We start from the raw sequence: 23,171 nt of genomic DNA on the forward strand, positions 1-23,171 counted from the left end.
ATTGAGATGTGGTTGCAAGTACGATTCTTCAAATGTGTCATTTAATTTTGCAAGTTTGTATTGTGTGAGATTTAACGGTTGCAAACGTAACTTGACATTAATACATTCAATGAGATCTGCAAGTATAATTTATTTTCAGAATAATTGGAATAAGTCCATTTACGAGTGAATATCCTGCTGTGAATCAAAAATACTTAAGATATTGAATCTGCGCGTGCTTGGAGTTGTCACTTTACCAAGAGATTTGTACAATTTTGTAGCTAGAGATCCTGTTTGTTGAACATCTCATTCCAAAATCCTGGGCATTAATATGGAGATGCCCCCCCCCCCTTTGCTGCTATATCAGCCCCAATGCTATCATGGGGCAGTCTGTTCACAACAGCAAACCACTTGTCCACACAATGCCATACATGCGGTCCGCCATCTGCCCGGTACAGTTGAAACTGGGATTCATCCGTGTCTCAGTTGACACCGAACTGCAGTCAGGCCAAGACCCTGGTGAGGACTTTTTTTTTCTTCTAATGCCTTAAAGTAGTCAAAGTAACAATGTAATCAGATTGTTAGTTTGGGTAATCTGTTACATTAATGATTACACGTGACAGGTAACTAACGGATTACATAAAAGTAACCTACCCAACCCCAGCCTTAATGCAATTACCAGTACAGCTCTAGCCTATACCCAATAGATCTGACCTGCTATTCCATTTTATGACAGGACCTTATAGTTAACCATCAAAAAGGATGAGACAAAACCAGGTCAGTTAGTTTAATAAAATCATATTGGATGCAGTTATGTAATCATGACTATTGCTGCAGAATATTCCAAATTAAAATGTTTGAGTTGAGAATATAAACATTCTTTCACCCTTAGCATGAGTTCAGTTTGTTTAATACTGATGTAGATGTAACCAACAACCCCTCTACCTTGTTTCAGAGGCCCCCTGAATCGCAAATCAACCCTAGGTAAATCTGTAATAGATTGGATAAGTGTAGGTCTATTCGATATGGCCAATCTCCCTCCACGCCTATCAGATGGCAAGATGGAACTATTACCATTCCAGGTCTACATGGAGAGTATAAGGGTAAATTTGTGATTCAGCACCAATGTCAGCAAGTTTCCAATCCACTTTGGACAATATCTATCCACATCATGGTTTGGCTATGTGATACACCAATTGGCTTTCTCTCCCTCAGTGGTAGCTACTTTAAAGTGACATATTTGAGAGGCTTTCAAACTCAGTGACTAAGGGTGTGGCCTGGTTCTTGAGGTCAATCATCTTAAAATTTGCCATTTTGTCTTTCTCACAAATTAGGCTACTTACGTCATTGCAAATGTTAAGGACACAATTGGAAATAATCAAGACTTTCAGAATCTAGTGGAATTGTAACAACAATCATACAGTACATGGAACAAAAGACAGACTTAAGAGTTACTCTTACCTAGATTTGGTTTCAATTAATTTGGCCTTTGATTGGGTTTCCATAAGAGACTGTCAGAATAGTGATTGTTGAAAGACTCATTGTCTAAAAACTAAATTTGCTATAACATTCAGATTTTATGTGCATTTAGAGTTTCTATAAAAGGAGAACCCTTGGTGTTTAGAGCATACATAAGCTATAGGCTAGTCCTTTTGTATTTCCACCATCTGACAAGATATGAACGCAGCATCTGCATTACAGTCATTTACACAAGGCCACATTGTCTTTCCATAAAAGGGCAAACATAAATTAAACAAAAATGAATGTTTGATCTAATGCCATTCTTTCTCCCCATTGTGCCAAATTAAATGTAAAATTGGAGCAATAACTGATTCAGACAATCAGCTATTGAACAGGGGTTGTTGGCAAGTACAATACAAAATGGCCCTCCGATCTAAAAAGAGCTAAAATAAGCTCAACTTTAGCCAATATGTTCATTCTACTCACACTGTGATATGGTAAGTGTAGTAGTCTACAAGAAAGGACAGAACTCAATATTTTACGAGTGAAATGAGAACATAACATTTCTAGCATGGAATTTGCAACTCGCCTCAGTAGACACGTAAGAGAAGTGATAAGCTAGGCTTCTCACCCCCCCAAAGCAGAAAAAAAACTGTTTAGGTGGCCTGATCTAACTGGTGCAAGAGTATCCTCCACCCTTTCCAATAAAACTTTTTCACAATAAGATATGGTTGTATATTGCTACACCTCTTTCAAAGAGATTAAATAAAACTGATCAGAAAATAAACTATACAAACAGGATCTCAAATATTCAACACATTCAGCAACTGATGCTGAACTCCTAAGTAATCTAGAGTTAAATTCTTCATATAAATTAAAAATCAAAATTTGTGAATAGAAAAATATTCAGACTTGCCGTCATCCCTATTACAGGTTTCTAAAATGACCACAACTGCAATAAATGGGCTTTTCAGGAAAAACAAATAGGAGAAATGACAAGCTTGTGTAATAAGGACTAATTGGAATGCAAGCAGTAATGGTTGTAATTCTGCTAGAGAAGACTAGATAACCATGTTCCCTCACCCCTTTCAGTTGTTCCTGAGGAGGAAAACATTAACACATACATGTCACACATACTGTCCACAGACACTACACATTCTGTTCAAATGTCTATTAATATGCAAAAGCTGTTAAGTCTTGGTGGTTAATTGGGGCTGGTGTCAATTTACTTCAGTTTTTTTGTTAAGAGTAAGAGAGAGGGAGGGGAAGGATTTACTCCAGCTTGACATCTCCCTTTAGCCTCCTCTTCACACGAGAGTAGGGGCTGAGCCGGTCGTCCATAATGAAGTCATACAGGACCTTCACCCATGATGTGTACTGGGGCAGGTCATCGTAGTACTCTGATGCGATTTTCTTCACCTAGGTGAAGGGAGAAAAAAAAGTGTCTTCAGCATAAAGCTGCAATATGTACCTTTTTGGGTCGACTAGACAAAATCCACATAAATTGAGTTCTAGAGCTGTCATTCTCAATGAAAGCAAGTCTAATTAGGTACATTTGTTCTGTCTGTGCTATTTCTATGCTGCCCATTCTTAAGTGTAGTTTTTGCATCTTTTACTTTCGGTTTTGTACAGCTGCTTTAAACAGCTGAAAATACAATATTTTTGGTTATATAAAATATATTTCAGTGATTTAGATGGTACAGGGATTCTCTACACAATGACTGCTTGTTTTGTCACAAACTGAAATTAGGAAAACTATTAGAATTCTTTGCAACAAGGAAATAGTGGGGCGATTTATGCATATTGCATCGTCAAGTGTTTCTCTAAGTTCCAATCAAAGCAAAATTGCAGCGTCCTGAATCAGAAGAATACTCACTGCAACAGTTTTCCCGACAAACCAACATATAGGCTAGACGTTCTTTGTACAATGGTAATCTTTTAAATCATTTACATCTCCAAACATAGAATGTGCAATGAAGTAGAGCTAGAGGTTAAAGTCTCCCTGGGTCTGGTGATGTCAAATGCTTTTCTGCTGAGCCTAGACGTTGGAACAGTCTGCCTAAACATATTTGGAGGAATATGGTTGTTTTACAGGTGTCCTTATTTTTATTACCCTTTTTTTTATTACTTAACCTGTTTCACCATGCACTTCTGGCTGCAAATGTAAGCTGTATACAAATAAAAGTTGATTACTAAGCACTTCATTACATTAAAGGAGCTATGGAACTGTCACTAAGACAATTACAACTACTGCCCCTGCCCCCAAATACCAATTGCCTATTGTTTATTTAACAGTTAGAATGCTAAAATTGGTTCGATAACATGTCTTTCCTCTCCATAAAGCCCCAATGTTTTCAACAGCTATACCGTACCAGAGGTAGCCTACGTCCTGGGATGCTGGGGAAGTCGTGGTGCTCGTTGTGGTAGCCCACGTTGAAGGTGAGCAGGTTGAGGGAGCCATAGTATGAGTACGTCTCATGGCCCTTGAGGAACATGTAGTGCTCAGCGATGAAGTGTCCAGAGATGGGGTGCAGGCCCATTCCCAGCAAGGAACCTGCCATCATGTAGACCACAGGCTTGGCTCCAAACAGCCAGTAGAGGGCCACATTGAAGGACAGCTGCACAGCCACGTTGGCCACCTCCAGCCTGGTGATGGGCTTGGGGTTGATGCAGAGAGGGCGGATGGCGTAGAACAGAGGCTGGAGGATGATCCAGACAAACTTACGGAAGCGTGTGCAGAAGAACCAGCCCTCAAATTCAGTGGGGATGTCCACGTCCACGCCATCTCCTCCCAGGTAGCGGTGGTGGTCCAGGTGGTAGCGCTTAAAGGAGGCAGAATACGGCAGCCCGATGGGCAGGTTGGCAAACATGGCGAACCAGCGGTTCCACATGGCCCTGCTGTTGCCAAACGCTGTGTTGTGGGAGATCTCATGGATGGCCAGGGTCATGGAGTGGTTGATACAGCTGCCAAAGGCATAAGTCCAGAACAAAACCCATTTCCAGTCTAGGTCTTTGACCAGATAGAATGCTAAAAACTGGATGAGTACCATCATGCAAACAATCCACTTCAGCCTGGGATCAGGCCCCATTAGGGTCTTTATTTCTGGGTACTTTGCTGTTAGAGAAGAGAAAGAATACCATTTTGGTTAATTTATTTTTTAAACGTTGCCTACTTATTTGACAAAGCACTAATCAAAAAAACACTGATACACAACTCCTTACGTCATGTCATTCTAATTCATAACTTTAAATTGTTACAATCATAATATAAAGACTATCAGCCATTTCCTACAATTTGTAACTGTTTGCAAGCCCTCAAGCCCTAGAGTTTTGCATCATTGCTACTTCTGTCAAATGGTCCCTTAAAAAGCTCAGTCAGGCCCAGAGGTACCAAACTGTCAACCACAAACACCATTGATAAAAAAGTGCCTGCAGGAATAGTCTGGCAATTGCCATTCAAAACAGCACTAAATTATACTGGTATCTTATTTGACTGGCAGCCACAGCAGGACGAGAGACCACAATGATTCATGTACTTTTAAAGAATAAGGGCAATGCAAATAAGATTACCAAATCCACCCTCCATTTGCAAATAAATCTGTCTGCAAGTCACAATTTACATTTTGTGACAATGTCATGTCACCTTGAGAACTTATCTTAAATCTCTCCTGACTAAAAAGTAACCTAATGTGTAACCTAATCCTTATTACCACCTTGATTTCTCAGCCGATGGAGAATGGGTGAAATGTGGAACTTACCACCCTCTCTTCCAAACCAGTTAGAAAAGTTTTGGACGGGGCCTCCCGAGTGGCGCAGCGATCTAAGGCACTGCATCGCAGTGCTAGAGGCATCACTACAGACTCGGGTTTGATCCCAGGCTGTATCACAACCTGCCTTGATCGGGAGTCCCATAGGGCGGCGCACAATTGGCCCAGCGTCGTCTGGGTTAGGGAAGGGTTTGGCCGGGGGGGGGCTTTACTTGGCTCATCGCGATCTGGCGACTCCTTGTGGTGGGCTGGGCGCCTGAAGGCTGACCTCGGTCGTCAGTTGAATGGTGTTTCCGCCGACACGTTGGTGCGGCTGGCTTACAGGTTAAGCAAGTGGGTGTTGGCGGGTCATGTTTCGGAGGATGCATGACTCACCCTTCGCCTACAAGGCCATTGGGGAGGTACAGCAATGAGACAAGATCAAAATTGGGGAGAAATAATAAAATAAAAAACATGTTTTGGACACACAAACATGGGGGTGTACAAAGGAATAGGGAAACCTTTATCAGGTAGGTGGAACAGTCAATTGTAACAATGCACATAGTGATATAGCCTGATCCACTCACAATTGCTGGGTCCCATACAACATTACCAGCTTGTAGTGGTCTACTTTAAAACGTTTGTTTAAGTGTTAGTAGCACCTGCAGTGGGCAGAAGTTTTGATTATTGTGTGTGTGTAGGCCTATATTAAAATCACAGGGATTTATTAAACTAGGCTATAAGCTAGAAAGTGAAAACCAGGCCATGTTGACCTTGAGTTTACTGTGTTACTTGTAATGGATGTGTGGACAGACAGGACTCATGTGGACAGACTGTTTAGCCTGCGACTCACTGACTGCTTCTTGACTAATGACCATTCGCCTTTCTAACCATGGGAGTAGGTGGTTTATCAAGGCACTGTTATAACCAAATCATACTCAACAATTGAAGTTGTTGGCTTTCTGTCCTATCACAGCGTAACACACTTTGGTTAGTTTCATCAATGCTACTGATATATAAGGATGATAAAGGCTGACAGAGGGGGAAAAAATAAATCAGGTGGAAGGTGGCTATAGCTGACAATAGTCCAGCACTTCCATCCAATTGCACAACTTATCACTTTGTGGAGTGATCAAATCAATAGTTAGATTTTGGAGTGATGTCTGGAGTAATTATTATAAAGTCGGCTTAATTCATTTTACAGACAAAGAGCCCACCTTTTGTAGTATATTTTGTTTTGTCGACATTTGTGAAGTTTACCGACAAATGTGCTGTTTCCATCAGGCCTGTCGTGACATTTTTCTATCTGACATGTACATCCCTCGCATTAAAAGTTTGGATGGAAACCTGGTTAGTGACAAAGGAATCTTATCCTGTCTGAATAACTTGTAAGCTATGGGAGTAGTCGTAACCAAAGGTTTTGAGAATTATACAAATATTAATTTCCACAAAGTTTGCTGCTTCAGTGTCTTTAGATAGTTTTGTCAGATGTTACTATGGAATACTGAAGTATAATTACAAGCATTTCATAAGTGTCAAAGGCTTTTATTGACAATTACACGAAGTTGATGCAAAGAGTCAATATTTGCAGTGTTGACCCTTCTTTTTCAAGACCTCTGCAATCCGCCCTGGCATGCTGTCAATTAACTTCTGGGCCCCATTCATGCATAATCAATGCTGGGAGTTTGTCAGAATTTGTGGGTTTGTGTGTCCACCCACCTCTTGAGGAATGACCACAAGTTCTCAATGGGATTAAGGTCTGGGGAGTTTCCTGGCCATGGACCCAAAATATCGATGTTTTGTTCCCCGAGCCACTTAGTTATCACTTTTGCCTTATGGCAAGGTGCTCTATCATGCTGGAAAAGGCATTGTTAGTCACCAAACTGTTCCTGGATGGTTAGGAGAAGTTGCTCTCTGGGGATGTGTTGGTACCATTCTTTATTCATGGCTGTGTTCTTAGGCAAAATTGTGAGTGAGCCCACTCCCTTGGCTGAGAAGCAACCCCACACATGAATGGTCTCGGGATGCTTTACTGTAGGCATGACACAGAACTGATGGTAGCGCTCACCTTGTCTTCTCTGGACAAGTTTTTTTCTGGATGCCCCAAACAATCGGAAAGGGGATTCATCAGAGAAAATGACTTTACCCCAGTCCTCAGCTGTCCAATCCCTGTACTTTTTCTAGAATCTCAGTCTGTCCCTGATGTTTTTCCTGGAGAGAAGCGGCTTCTGTGCTGCCCTTCTTGACACCAGGCCATCCTACAAAAGTCTTAGCCTTACTGTGTGTGCAGATGCACTCACACCTGCCTGCTGCCATTCCTGAGCAAGGGTGCCCCGATCCCGCAGCTGAATCAACTTTAGGAGACGGTCCTGGTGCTTGCTGGACTTTCTTGGGCGCCCTGAAGCCTTCTTCACAACAATTGAACCGCTCTCCTTGAAGTTCTTGGTGATCCGATAAATGGTTGATTTAGCTGCAATCTTACTGGCAGCAATATCCTTGCCTGTGAAGCCCTTTTTGTGCAAAGCAATGATGACGGCACGCATTTCCTTCCTTCCAGGTAACCATGGTTGACAGAGGAAGAACAATGATTCCAAGCACCACCCTCCTTTTGAAGCTTTCAGTCTGTTATTCAAACTCCATCAGCATGACAGAGCGATCTCCAACCTTGTCCTTGTCAACACTCACACCTGTGTTAACGAGAGAATCACTGACATGATGTCAGCTGGTCCTTTTGTGGCAGGGCTGAAATGCAGTGGAAATGTTTTTGGGGATTCAGTTCATTTGCATGGCAAAGAGGGACTTTGCAATTCATCTGATCACTCTTCATAACATTCTAGAGTATATGCAAATTGCCATCATCCAAACTGAGGCAGCAGACTGTGAAAATTAATATTTGTGTCATTCTCAAAACTTTTGGCCATGACTATACAGCAGCACCAGGAGGCACAGAGGGACACTGCTAGTTACTACTTTTGAGACGGGGTGGATACTGGCTAGTATTGCAGTCTGGTGATGTATTTTAGGGTTTATCAGTGTTGTTGTCCCCTATATTAACTGCAATCCTTATGGCTTTGCCTTCTCAGTAAGTAATACAACAATACAAACCTAAGCACTCTTGAAATATGAATAAAAGCACAGCATGATTTCCTAGAAGTGAAAATGAAACTGTTTCCCAGCACTGGCAGAAATAGCCCTAAGGTAAATATTTTGTAAAGGTGGCTCTGTTTTGTCTTGGAGATACCTCAAATTTCTCACACATTCTCTCTCCCTGGAGGAATTGTGAATTCCCAGATCTGGTCAGGTGAACAGGTAAAGCAGACTTCATAATCATTACTCCAGAAGTGAAAACAAAACTCGGTTTCCCGGGAACTGTCAGAAATAGCCCTATGGTAAATATTTAGCAAAAATGGCTCTGTTTTCTCTTGGAGACTACTCAGATTTCTCGCAGATTCTCTCTCCCCAGAGGAATTGTGAATTCCCAAGAAGTGGTCAGGTGAATAGGTTAGCGAGAAATAGTGGTGTAAATGCGCAAATATTTATATACAGTGCCTTGCGAAAGTATTCTGACTTTGCGACCTTTTGCCACATTTCAGGCTTCAAACATAAAGATATAAAACTGTATTTTTTTGTGAAGAATCAACAACAAGTGGGACACAATCATGAAGTGGAACGACATTTATTGGATATTTCAAACTTTTTTAACAAATCAAAAACTGAAAAATTGGGTGTGCAAAATTATTCAGCCCCCTTAAGTTAATACTTTGTAGCGCCGCCTTTTGCTGCGTTTACAGCTGTAAGTCGCTTGGGGTATGTCTCTATCAGTTTTGCACATCGAGAGACTGAATTTTTTTCCCATTCCTCCTTGCAAAACAGCTCGAGCTCAGTGAGGTTGGATGGAGAGCATTTGTGAACAGCAGTTTTCAGTTCTTTCCACAGATTCTCAATTGGATTCAGGTCTCGACTTTGACTTGGCCATTCTAACACCTGGATATGTTTATTTTTGAACCATTCCATTGTAGATTTTGCTTTATGTTTTGGATCATTGTCTTGTTGGAAGACAAATCTCCGTCCCAGTCTCAGGTCTTTTGCAGACTCCATCAGGTTTTCTTCCAGAATGGTCCTGTATTTGGCTCCATCCATCTTCCCATCAATTTTAACCATCTTCCCTGTCCCTGCTGAAGAAAAGCAGGCCCAAACCATGATGCTGCCACCACCATGTTTGACAGTGGGGATGGTGTGTTCAGCTGTGTTGCTTTTACGCCAAACATAACGTTTTGCATTGTTGCCAAAAAGTTCAATTTTGGTTTCATCTGACCAGAGCACCTTCTTAAACATGTTTGGTGTGTCTCCCAGGTGGCTTGTGGCAAACTTTAAACAACACTTTTTATGGATATCTTTAAGAAATGGCTTTCTTCTTGCCACTCTTCCATAAAGGCCAGATTTGTGCAATATACGACTGATTGTTGTCCTATGGACAGAGTCTCCCACCTCAGCTGTAGATCTCTGCAGTTCATCCAGAGTGATCATGGGCCTCTTGGCTGCATCTCTGATCAGTCTTCTCTTCTCTCTTAGTTTGCAACGAGCCAGGCTGCCCAAATTGTTGCATATACGCTGACTATGCGTGCAATGAACGCAAGTGACAATTTCCCTAGTTTAATATTGCCTGCTAACATGAATTTCTTTTAATTAAATATGCAGGTTTAAAAATATATACTTCTGTGTATTGATTTTAAGAAAGGCATTGATGTTTATGGATAGGTATATTCGTGCGACGATTGTGCTTTTTTCACAAATGCGCTTTTGTTAAATCATTCCCCGTTTGGTGAAGTTGGCTGTCTTTGTTAGGAAGAAATAGTCTTCACACAGTTCGCAACGAGCCAGGCGGCCCAAACTGCTGCATATACCCTGACTCTGTTGCACAGAACGCAAGAGAAGTGACACAAGTTCCCCAGTTAAAATAAATTAATGTTAGCAGGCAATATTAACTAAATATGCAGGTTTAAAAATATATACTTGTGTATTGATTTTAAGAAAGGCGTTGATGTTAATGGTTAGGTACACATTGCTGCAACAACAGTGCTTTTTTCGCGAATGCGCTTGTTAAAAATCTGGAGCTGTCATTTTGTGACTGATGCTTGTAAACGTGTTGATTGCTAGGCATACAAATAAGATTATTTCTTGATGCATTTGAAACGAGGTCTAGGTGTGGCCGCAATCGGACTAGATCGTGCACAACTCTTGGCAAAATGCATTGCTCGACTGCCGTGAGGGTGATAAGCACAATATAGTTTGTGAACTGTATCCCCCCCTGTGTCCATTATAACATTAAATTTATAGCATTCATTCTTATAGCATTCATTCTTATAGCATTCATTCTTACAATGAATTATCAGTTCTAAACATATTGTTCTCCTCCATGCTGCCTGCAGCGTGATCTACTTTCCTTTGTGCATATATAACAGACAGTTGTTGGTCGGAGCATGTCTCATTGGAGCTGCTGAGCCGAGAAGTGTGCAATTGCGATCCGCAATTTGGGCGTTCCTGCATGTGGGCATTCCCTTTATCTGCAGGAACCCCTCCTTATACTTCCAGGCGGGTGAGCTCCAGTACAGCAGGTGGCATTAATGCACAATAACGGTGGATGCCAGCCGCCAATAAGCCCCACAGAAGAAGCGGTGACAACGGTAGCTAGCTAGTTGTACACCGGTAAATAGTGCCTTTTGCCCCCGCCTGTCGGGCTCACTTTTCCTGCAGGTCTGTTAACGACGGCAGGTGTTCGGCAGGCAGGAGCGAAGGACACTGTGTGCTAGCTTAGCTGGCTAGTCCTAAGCAGAACTCCGGTACACAGCAGGCGGGAGTGAGACCGAGTGCTAGCACAGTGACGCAAACTATCAAACTAGCTACAGTGGTTCCTCCTTTAAATGTTGCGTCATACTGCGGCACACCTTGCATGCTGACGCAGCATTCTGTGGCACGTCATTTAATTCTCAGCCATTTTTTCCTGTTACTGCAAGTTATAGCTAGTTTGAACACCAGATGGTATCTTTGAGAATCATTTGATAGTCTTCCATATTGCAGACGCGCGGGAGACCGGGGTTCAATCCCCCAATGGGCAGGAAGGAGTAGGATGTCCTTGTAAATAAGAATGAGTTCTTAACTGATTCCATGTGTGTTATTTCATAGTTGTGATGTCTTCACTATTATTCTACAATGTAGAAAAAAGTAAAAATATAGAAAAATCCTGGAATGAGTAGGTGTCCAAACTTTTGACTGTTACTTGCTTAATAAATATTATGGTGTTTTTATTCCATAAAAAACACAAAACCCTTGGTTAAATTCAGACCGTTTTGCTCCCGGAGCGCACATTGGACGTTCGGGCCGAGGCAGTTAAGCACCCAAGCTAACGTTGGCTATTTTGCTAGCTACTTCCAGACACAAATGAGACCACTCTGACCATTTTACTCGCCCTAGCAGAGCTGGTTAGGCAGTTTGTGTAAACCAAAGCGTTGGTGACTGTAACTGTGCTGCTGGAAACAATTTAATTATGCTTTTTTTTGCCGATGTTTACTGTGTGACGACCCTCCCACTCTGTCTGTCGTATTCTCTCTTTGTTCTTGTTTCTTTATTAGGATGCCGGTGGGCGGAGTTGGGAGGGTCGTCAGCTACATGGGAAACACCTGGGCCCGGTGTGTCCCAGGATAAATACACCACTTGCCCATTCATGGAAGAGACTCTCTCCACGCAGACACCTTTACAGATTTTGTGTATCTTGGTGGTTTTTGGTTGTTTGCTTTGGCACCTTTCAACACCCTGCATGATCACATTCATGCATGCAAAACACTCACTTACACACACACACACACCATTGTATATTGTACTTAGTTTACTTTATTTAATAAATGTTTTGTTACTCCTTATCTCCACGTCATCTCCCTTTTGTTATGGGCTTTGAGCCGGTTCGTGACAACTGACACCGGCCATATTCAACGGGCCATATTCAGAGCTCGTAAAATGAATTATTCTGCACTCAGACGAGAGTGCGCTGAAATCAGAGTAGATGGCCAGAGCGAATTTACGAAAGCACCCGAATGTCCATTGAGGACGCACTCCGACTAAACCATTTAGCTAAGCTAAGAATGACAGTCAAACGTTGGGTAGTTAAGAGCCTATAGTTAATATTTGCAATCAAATATTTTGTAATAGAGCGCAAAACTTGCATTTTATTCCCCAATTTATTTGAAAACAAAACTCAAATTAAATTTTGCTATCAAGCACCCTCCATTTGGCCATTTTTTGAGTCTGTTTGGCTACAACCAATACTGTTCAGCCTTTCTTTCAGACAAAAAGGAAGTCATAGTGGACACCTAAGGACTGTGCAATGATGGCATCTCAGGTAAGCAGCACTGGGTGTTCTTCCGTCCAACTTTTACATAGCTCCTACGATTCAGTGTCGGTTCATAACATTGTACTATATTACATACATACCGTAGAATGACAAATCATGCAATTAAAGCATTTAGCTACGAATGCCTGTTCTCGTCATTTTCAGTTGAATTAATCTAACTTTCTTTCATGGCAACTCATAAGCAGGCCATGTCCTAGTTGTTTCATAGTCAATATATATAATCATATTTCATGACAGTGTGACGGTTGTCTGTCAGGGAATGCTATTCTGATATGTCAGATGAGTTATACCAGAAAGTCAGCGATGCCCCATGGGGGCTTTAGAATGGTCAAAGGAAGTCTCAGAGCAATGGCCCATTGTGTAAAATGGCAAAGAGTCTTTGCAGCGTGTAGATGGTGCAGGTATCTTACCAGAATGATCGAGCTTCGTTACATTGCTCGGCAAAAATACTCTGCACCCGTCTCTCGTCCACATTGATACAAATCATAAATTGACAAGGTACTAAGATGTATGTCTCCATCAAATCTAAAAAGTGAACTTTTTCATTCCTAGACAAATTTTCAATGTATGAAACTGGAGTGTTTCTTCAACTGGTAATACATACATAATGAAGCTGGTTAATAGGTTAAACATTTCACTTTTAATTCCAATGCTTTAAGATACAACTGGTAAGTATATTATTTTGTATACATATTGCATATTTCCCCATCATCCCCTAATGAACAACCACAATACCAGTCTGGTGTTAAGCTTTGTGCTGTATTGACGTATCCTGAAAATTACATTGCTGCTTTAGATTGAACAGTCATCTCAGTTATTGTTTTCATATCTACAAAAAAATAAGCTATTTTCTTTACTTTCAGAGTGCGAGCTGATCAAGGGGTCGAAAATGTAGATATGCCAGATGTTCACTGTCTGAGGATCAGGCCGTGGCTTTATTGCTGGGAAAAGAGTCCATAATCAGAGGTAATTAAACTGTTCGGTGTTCTTTTTCCTCTCTTCCTGTCTTGTTGTACATGGAACCTGTTTCACATGCATGCACAGTTTGGAGGAAGAAGGATACCTTGACCTGTCGAATTCTATCCACTTCTTCTATGTGGGATATGTGTTCCTACCTCGTCTGCGGGTAGATCTGCAACATTTCAGTTAGAATAATCACTCTCTGTACTTAGAGGCAAAACTGACACCTCACCAGCTGTGGCATATCAGAATGCTCCAAACACCTGTGCACATTGTTTTTGCCTTATCACTACACAGCTGATTCAAATGATCAAGACATCAAGCTTCAAGTGGTATTTATGCCTAATAATGACATTATCGTCTATTGTTTGTCTGCATGTGTCTGTTTTTCAGCATAAAGTACTCTAACCACAGTGTGGACACCAAGTGAGACCACACACACACTTAATTCATCCCTCTCCCCCTTCTCCCTAAACCCTCTAGGTTATATCAGCTGTGTCGGTGAACCCCTCCCTCATCTGAACTGGCTGACAGAGGGCACAACATGAGGTCAACAGGAAGCATTATTAAAGAGGTGCTTTACATTGAAAAACTACTGCCTCATCTGCAGGTATGTTTTGATGTGAGAGAGGAAGCCAGTCCCATCAGCCACCTCACCCGCTCTGAAGATAATCTTCGGTCCAACTGGGGGCACAAGGCTGGTGATGAACTGAGAGAATATTCGGGTAGCACTAATTCATTAATCGTATGCTGTCTGCCTCTGTTCGTACCTCTTTCCCTTTCTGTCTTCTATACCTCTCTCCCCAACTCATCTTTCTTCTACATTTTATAATGCACACCATATGTGCATTGAAGTACAGATTGAACTTCTATTTATAACACCTGGATAATGAACTCCTTTCAATAAAGCGTTTCACATTCTCCACTGGTTGAAATTAAGTATCTCATTGAAATACTATCCTGTGTCCTCAGATTAACGCAGATGAAGGGTTAGATATGCATAGTTTTTTAAAGTGTACATGCAAACACAGCATCATTCAAAGAATGGAGTTTGATACACCTGCTATTGGATAAGACTAAAAAATTATGTCTCAGATTCCTACCTGAACCACACCTTTATTTGCCAAGGAAGAGTACATGATCAGTGAACATATTTAATGTACAGGCTACAATGTGGGGATCTCATTAATGCCATTCAGACTTGAAGGTGATACAACTATGATAGCTGAGGATCATAGATTGGTATGAATATTAGTTCAGAACCTAACGTTTTACACAGATTGGCTACATACTGTAGCTAGCTACACAGCCATAGTTATTTTTATCCTCCACTACACAATAAGCAAGTAAATAGTTAGCTAACTATGTTACTTCAGCTGCATTGCAAGGCAAGCTTACACAATTGTACATTCAATTTGCAGTAAATGCTTTAGCTAGCTAGATTCTCTAAATCTACTGTTTCCCAAGACGACAGTCTGTTTTTCTGGTTCTCAGGAGTCCCTAAAAAAAACACGAATTACAATGTCAGTGTCATAACACCTGCTAGCTGGCTAATATTAGCTAGTCAGTTAATTGCGATTTAGAAAGTTTTCGTAAATTAACTTCAATAAAAAAATATGACAATTACATTTGCTTCCCCCGTAATGTTTTGTCAGCCAACTTTGTTGAAAACCACCAGGGACAGGTGGCTAGCGTCAAATTCATCCTTGGAATCACTCGATATGATTGGTCATAAAAACCTTGGGACCCAAATGCATAACGAGTGCTCTCTCCCCCTTGTGGTGGTCTGGAGCAATGAAGCTGGGTACCTCTAAGCCCCGCGGTGTATGCTCGCAATGAGATGTGGCCAGCAGTGGGAGAAGGCTGGAGAGAAGTGGATGTTGGTCGACATTCTGCTAATTTTCTCATCGATTAAATATTTGATCTCCATACACTGTTTCCAAAGCTAGAATCCGTAAAATACAGTGGAGTGCATTTTTAAGACTTTACCCTTTGCCAAAGTTATTTTTATTTTTTAGGTGTACAAGGGCAAATTGTACATTCACACTTCAGAGAAAGGCGTGCCCTAACAGAAATATGCAAATAAATGCTAGAACGTGCCAATCAGACCTCACTAGCTTGAGCTTGGCTCTGCACACCTCTTGCTTGCTCTACGCACTATGATTAATTTGCTCCCATTGGAAATGCCAGACCAGAGCCTATCTTGGGTTCGTTATAAAAAATCCTTGGCATTGGACCGGTAGACAGTTTCCGCCGCTCCCGCCTGTTGGGCACGGTTTCCTTCGGTACACTAGAGGTGGGAGCAACACCGTGTGCTTGCTATCTAGCAAGCTAGCACAGTGTCGCAGCCTCCCGCCTGGTGTGCTAGCGGTAGGCTGGTGCGACCGGTATATAATTGTCTTTTGCCCTGCCTGTCGGGAACCGTTTCCCCGCAGTTCTGTTGACCTCTAGGGTAGGAGGCAGCATTCGGAATTTTGGATGAAAAGCATGCCCAAATTAAACCGTCTGCTACTCGGGCCCAGAAGATATGATATGCATATAACTGGTAGATTTGGATAGAAAACACAAGTTTCCAAAACTGTTAAAATAGTGTCTGAGTATAACATAACTGATTTGGCAGGCAAAAACCGGAGAAAAATACATTCAGGAAGTTGTTTTTGATTGGTTTTGTAGTTTTCTATTCAATGCCATTACAGTATCGAGTGACTTAGGACTCAATTTGACATTCCTATGCCTTCCACTAGATGTCAACAGTCTTTAGAAATTGTTTCAGGCTTGTATTCTTATAAATGAGGGAGTAAGACCAGTCTGAATGAGTGGACCCTGACGTGTCACAGAGCTTTTTCATGCGCAATCCCGAGAGAGTGCATTTCTTGTTTACCTTTTATATTGACGACGTTATTGTCCGGTTGAAATATTATAGATCATTTAGGCTAAAAACAACCCGAGGATTGAATATAAACATTGTTTGACATGTTTCTATGAACTTTACGGATACAATTTGGATTTTTTGTCTGCCTGTTTTGACTGCATTTGAGCCTGTAGATTACTGAAGGAAACGCGCAAACAAAACTGAGGTTTTTGGATATAAAGAGACTTTATCAAACAAAAGGAACATTTATTGAGGAAATTAATGTCTTCTGAGTGCCACCATATGAAGATCATCAGGTAGGTAAGGTAAGGGATTAATTTTATCTCTATTTCTGAGTTTTGTAATGCTTCTGCTTGGCTGGTTACTGTTTAATAACTTGTCAACTGGGCTATGTTCTCAAATAATCGTACGGTATGCTTTCACCATAAAGCATTTTTTTAATCTGACACCGTGGTTGGATTCACAAGAAGTTAATATTTAAACCTATGTAAAATATGTTTTGTTTTCTGAATTTTTATAATGAGTATTTCTGTATTTGAATTTGGCGCTCTGCAATCTCACTGGATGTTGGCCAGATGGGACACTAGCATCCCACATACCCTAGAAAGGTTAATGACGGTGAGGACAGGTGTTCGGCAGGTGAGAGTGAAGGACACGGAATATCGGTGTCGCTCCTGCTAGCAAGCAAGGAGGACTCCGGGAGGTGGGTGCGAAAACTCAGTTTTATTTCCCTTTTGTCCCACATAAAAATTTAAAATAAAGTGTGTCACAACCATGAAGATGTCGAACTCTACTGAATGCCTAAATGAAGGAACACCCCGAATTGCGGAACGCAATTGCACACTATTGGCTGAGCCGGAGAAGCGTGTATCAATCCTGTTATATAGGATTCATAGCGACCAGTATTGGGAATTTTCCAGCACATGTGTGACATCTTAGAGTAAAATAAGTGCACTCTGTGTGTGTCTAGGTCATTAGGCACCATTAGACATGCACCTGTCTTGGGAGTGGGCATGTCTGTTTATTTTTGTACCATTGCTATGGCATAATGTTTCTAAGCCCTAATGGGAAACCAAGCTAAAATTAGTGCAAGGCAAAAAGATAATGGTGGCTAAATGCCAGAAGGGATGAATCGTTATCATAAAGAGGAGTTACTATGTGTGTGACGTAAGGATGAAACCTATATAAAAAGTGTTTGCCAAGGCTGGAAAGGGAGTTGCTTCATGAACCAGCTCAGCTTCTGTTACTTTGTAATAAAGTCTATTTGAACTCACAAGATCCAATATTTGAGAAATATTATTGACTGAATAATTCCATGACACCAGCAGGTCAAAAGGAAACTGAAATTAACGAGTCACTCAGAAAAAACTAAAATCGTAGTTAAAGAACGAAGCAGTTAAACTTTGGCATGGTGCTTTCCATCTCGTGGTCACTAACTTTTCAGATGTAACTATTATTTTTAAAATATTATCCTCATCACCATTTTTCAAACCTAAACTTTCAACTTGTGCTGAATTCGGATATTACACACGTCAGTGTTTCCGCTGAAAAAAATGTTACGTATGAGTTTCATAAAGGCCTGGTTACTTATGTAATAAGGTATCTGTTTTACATTTTTGCAAAAATGTCTAACCCTGTCTTCGCTTCGTCATTATGGGGTATTGTGTGTAGATGAGGGGGAAAAAAAACAATTGAATCAATTTTAGAATAAGGCTGTAACATAACAAAATGTGGAAAAAGTCAAGGGGTCTGAATACTTTCCAAATGCACTGTACTTGAGGCACTGTTCGTTCAGATAGGAGAGAAGGGCCATTGCCTTACATCACCCACCTTTGAAACCATTTAACCATAAACATAATTGTAATCATTGTAATTTTATTGAACATGTTCCAACCGTAGGAATGTTAAGGGGATTCCTTTATAAACACTTCCTCATATGCCATTGAAACCAGTATCTCTCTCATGTTCTCAACTTTCTTTCATTATCCAGCAGCCAAAGATACAATCCTAGTCATATTAACAACCCATGTTTGTTGTTGCGTCATTAGATCCTCCCCACTTTTAAAGGATATTTTCATCTCTGTCATAATATGAAACCACTTGCAAGGACACCGTCGACCGGTCGCCCCTTGCTAGCTAGTACACACTGAGGTAGAGTGTACTTCGCCCCCGCCTCCCACCCACTGTGTACCGGAGAAAACCGTGCTTGACAGGTGGGAAACCAGTGCCCGACCAGTGGGAGCGAAGGACGCTCTACCCCAGTGTGTACTAGCTATAGCTAGCTAACGTTGTTCCCCACCCCCCTCTTCTTGTGGGGTTTATCGGAAAAGCTGACAACGACTCCATTTTGTTGCTCACTGCCTATAGTAAGAGACTAAAACAGGAAGCTCCCGCACTCAGGTCGGTTTAACGCTGGTCCGACCAATCTGATTCCACGCTTCAAGATTGCTTCGATCACGTGGATTGGGATATGTTCCGCATTGCGTCAAACATTGACGAATACGCTGAGTCGGTGAGCGAGTTTATTAGCAAGTGCATCGGCGATGTCGTACCCACAGCAACGATTAAAACATTTCCAAACCAGAAACCGTGGATTGATGACAGCATTCGCCCGAAACTGAAAGCGCGAACCACTGCTTTTAACCAGGGCAAGGTGACCGGAAACATGACCGAATACAAACAGTGTAGCTATTCCCTCCGCAAGGCAATCAAACAAGCTAAGCATCAGTATAGAGACAAAGTAGAGTCGCAATTCAACGGCTCAGACACAAGAGGTATGTGGCAGGGTCTACAGTCAATCACGGATTACAAAAAGAAAACCAGCCCCGTTGCGGACCAGGATGTCTTGCTCCCTGACAGACTAAACAACTTCTTTGCTCACTTTGAGGACAATACAGTGCCACTGACACGGCCCGTTACCAAACCTGTGGACTCACCTTTACTGCAGCCGACGTGAGTAAAACATTAAACGTGTTAACCCTCGCAAGGCTGTAGGCCCAGACGGCATCCCCAGCCGCGTCCTCAGAGCTTGCGCAGAGCAGTTGGCTGATGTGTTTACGGACATATTCAATCAATCCTTATCCCAGTCTGCTGTTCCCACATGCTTCAAGAGGGCCACCATTGTTCCTGTTCCCAAGAAAGCTAAGGTAACTGAGCTAAACGACTACCGCCCCGTAGCACTCACTTCCGTCATCATGAAGTGCTTTGAGAGACGAGTCAAGGACCATATCACCTCCACCCTACCTGACACCCTAGACCCACTCCAATTTGCTTACCGCCCCAATAGGTCCACAGACGACGCAATCGCAACCACACTGCCCTAACCCATCTGGACAAGAGGAATACCTATGTGAGAATGCCTTTCATCGACTACAGCTCAGCATTTAACACCATAGTACCCTCCAAACTCGTCATCAAGCTCGAGACCCTGGGTCTCAAACCCGCCCTGTGCAACTGGGTACTGACTGGACTTCCTGACGGGCCACCCCCAGGTGGTTAGGGTAAGTAACAACATCTCCACCCCGCTGATCCTCAACACTGGGGCCCCACAAGGGTGCGTTCTGAGCCCTCTCCTGTACTCCCTGTTCACCCATGACTGCGTGGCCATGCACGCCTCCAACTCAATCATCAAGTTTGCAGACGACACTACAGTGGTAGGCTTGATTCCCAACAACGACGAGACGGCCTACAGGGAGGTGGTGAGGGCCCTCGGAGTGTGGTGTCAAGAAAATAACCTCATACTCAATGTCAACAACACAAAGGAGATGATCGTAGACTTCAGGAAAAAGAAGAGGGAGCACCCCCCTATCCACATCGACGGAACAGTAGTGGAGAGGGTAGTAAGTTTTATGTTCCTCGGCGTACACATCACGGACAAACTGACTTGGTCCACCCACACAGACAGCGTGGTGAAGAAGGCGCAGCAGCGCCTCTTCAACCTCAGGAGGCTGAAGAAATTTGGCTCGTCACCAAAAGCACTCACAAACTTTTACAGATGCACAATCGAGAGCATCCTGTTGGGCTGTATCACCGCCTGGTACGGAAACTGCTCCGCCCACAATCGTAAGGCTCTCCAGAGGGTAGTGAGGTCTGCACAACACATCACCGGGGGCAAACTACCTGCCCTCCAGGACACCTACACCACCCGATGTCCCAGGCCATAAAGATAATCAAGGACAACAACCACCCGAGCCACTGCCTGTTCACCCCGCTGTACTGACCTCATTCAGAAGGCGAGGTCAGTACAGGAGCATCAAAGCAGGAACCGAGAGACTGAAAAACAGCTTCTATCTCAAGGCCATCAGACTGTTAAACAGGCACCACTAACATTGAGTGGCTGCTGCCAACATACTGACTCAACTCCAGCCACTTTAATAATGGAAAAATGTATATAAAAAATGTATCAAGAACCACTTTAAACAATGTCACTTAATATAATGTTTACATACCCTACATTACTCATCTCATATGTATATGCTGTTGTAACGGATGTGAAACGGCTAGCTTAGTTAGCATGGGCGCTAAATAGCGTTTCAATCAGTGACGTCACTTGCTCTGAGACCTTGAAGTAGTAGTTCCCCTTGCTCTGCAAGGGCCGCGGCTTTTGTTGTGGAGCGATGGGTAACGATGCTTCGAGGGTGACTGTTGATGTGTGCAGAGGGTCCCTGGTTCGCGCCGGGTATGGGCGAGGGGACGGGTCTAAACTTATACTGTTACACTGTACTCTATAACATCTACTGCATCTTGCCATCTTTATGTAATACATGAATCACTAGCCACTTTAAACAATGCCACTTTTATATGTTTACATACATTACTCATCTCATATGTATATACTGTACTCGATACCATCTACTGCATCTTGCCTATGCCGTCCTGTACCATCACTCATTGATATTTGTATGTACATATTCTTCATCCTTTACACTTGTGTGTATAAGGTAGTTGTGAAATTGTTTGGTTAGATTACTAGTTGGTTATTACTGCATTGTCGAACTAGAAGCACAAGCATTTCGCTACACTCGCATTAACATCCGCTAACCATGTGTATGTGACAAATCAAATTTGATTTGATTTATCAGTGGTTGGTGTGGGATTCTGTATTTTACATTATAGCCATTACCATATATATGATTAAATATTATCTGATGTTGGTTGTGTGAGGTGTCTGCATTTGTGCACTGGAGCATCATTATGAGATTAAACAACTGCTTGTTTAATCCAATGTTATGGTGCATTACGGCCATCTACTGTACTGGCGCGCCTCCCGCCTATGTACTGAGTCATACCTTTATAATGGACGATATAAGTATAAAGAGGGGTTCCTGTAGAATCGAATTACATAATAATTGGTCTGGCTAGCTAGCTAGATGACGAATAGTGTAGGTAACAACAGCAATGGTTGCAATTAGATCAGATGCTATCCAACTCTCCTCTCCCTGCCTGCCTCACAAGGAAACTAGCCAGCCACCCATATGAAAAATATATGCACGCATGACTAAGTCGCTTTGGATAAAAGTGTCTGTTAAATGGCATATATTATTATAGTTATATATTATTTAGCTATCTATCTATCTATCATTAGCTAGATAATTATATATTAATCCGTGGCTGCAGTGAGCAACTACTAGTTACATAGCATATCTGAAAGGGGATCATAGTTAGTTAGCTAGCCAACTTTAGCTAGTTAGCAGCCAGCTTTAATGAAAGACAAGAGGAACACTTATAGCTAACAAGTGAAATAATTAATGACCAGCAATACAAACTGACAAGCTAATGTTAGCTTCTATTGCGGTCAATGAGGAGAAAGGAAATACTCACCCAAAATGTCTTTCCTCCTGTCTGCGTGTGGCTGATCTGTATAAACCCATTCGTAATCCTCACGAGGGACACGGTTCCCCATCTTTCTTTGGTGTAAGTAACAAGTAGTGAATCTCAAACCATTTATATTATTAGCTAAAAGTATTAACTTGACACCAACTTCTCGGTTACCTAACGGACTCAAGCTACCCTGCCTGGTGTCAACGCAGGATCTGATTGAAATAGAGATCGCAAACCCCGATCTGCGTCACAAACAAACGTTTTGGATGCCGATTCGCAGATTCTCTCACATAGTGCGCTCAGAGCACACGTTGGAAGCTATGGTCGATGAGTAGGGTTGATCCGAGCGTTCTGACCTCACAACAACGGTAGTCAAGCAAGCTAACTGACCAAAATTGGCTAGTTACTTCCAGATACAAATGAAAGAACACCTCACTCTGACCATTTTACTCGCCCTAGCATAGGTGGTTAGGATGTTTTCATGTTGTCTAGAGCGTTTGTGACTGTAGTAGATGTGAGTTTGAATTCCATGAAAATAGATATCATTGTGGGTGCGGCAGAACGGTTCCTGGGACTGAAATAATTATCTGCGGAGGAGTTGCATGGAGTATTGTCACAAGCCGTACCACCCTCTGAGGTCATATAGCCTGAGAAGGGAGATATATAGATTTGAAGGAATACGTGGGAGTTTTGGGGTTTATGTTTTGTCAATGTGGTGTTTATTGTTTTATTTTAGGTGGATTAAGTTAGATTGTTATTTTTAGCTTTTTTTTCAACCCAGTCCAGTTGGTGGCAGTAATGCACATTTTGTGGTTGTAGTCTGCCGTAAAAGCCACAGAAGAAGAAGAGTTTGAATCAAGCGGTGCTTCTAGCGAAGTTGGTGAAGATGAATGTCCTAAATGGACAACAGCAGTGTCAAAAACTAGAA

General features: G+C 42.1%; 1 protein-coding gene across 1 annotated transcript; it reads right to left on the reverse strand.

Moving 5' to 3' along the window:
• Nucleotides 1-752: 752 nt before the first annotated feature.
• Nucleotides 753-22,839, reverse strand: LOC110528376 (sphingolipid delta(4)-desaturase DES1). The gene is made up of 3 exons (XM_021610399.2): nucleotides 22,244-22,839; nucleotides 3,813-4,555; nucleotides 753-2,859 (listed from the first exon to the last, which is right to left on the reverse strand). Exons 1-3 carry the CDS (start codon nucleotides 22,323-22,325, stop codon nucleotides 2,713-2,715), a joined length of 972 nt encoding a protein of 323 aa, XP_021466074.1. The 5' UTR covers nucleotides 22,326-22,839; the 3' UTR covers nucleotides 753-2,712.
• Between the last annotated feature and the right edge of the window lie 332 nt (nucleotides 22,840-23,171).

Source organism: Oncorhynchus mykiss, chromosome 1 (assembly GCF_013265735.2).
Source record: "Oncorhynchus mykiss isolate Arlee chromosome 1, USDA_OmykA_1.1, whole genome shotgun sequence".
Lineage (NCBI taxonomy): Eukaryota > Metazoa > Chordata > Actinopteri > Salmoniformes > Salmonidae > Oncorhynchus > Oncorhynchus mykiss.

What these genes read in the sequence shown, in the direction of transcription:
- LOC110528376 (XM_021610399.2), bottom strand. Translation starts at nt 22,325, where the DNA reads ATGGGGAACCGTGTCCCTCGTGAGGATTACGAATGGGTTTATACAGAT. An exon ending in CAGGAGGAAAGACATTTTGG is followed by an intron (nt 4,556 to 22,243) that starts GTGAGTATTTCC and finishes CTTCTCTAACAG; the next exon opens with CAAAGTACCCAGAAATAAAG. An exon ending in CAGGACGTAGGCTACCTCTG is followed by an intron (nt 2,860 to 3,812) that starts GTACGGTATAGC and finishes CCCTTCACCTAG; the next exon opens with GTGAAGAAAATCGCATCAGA.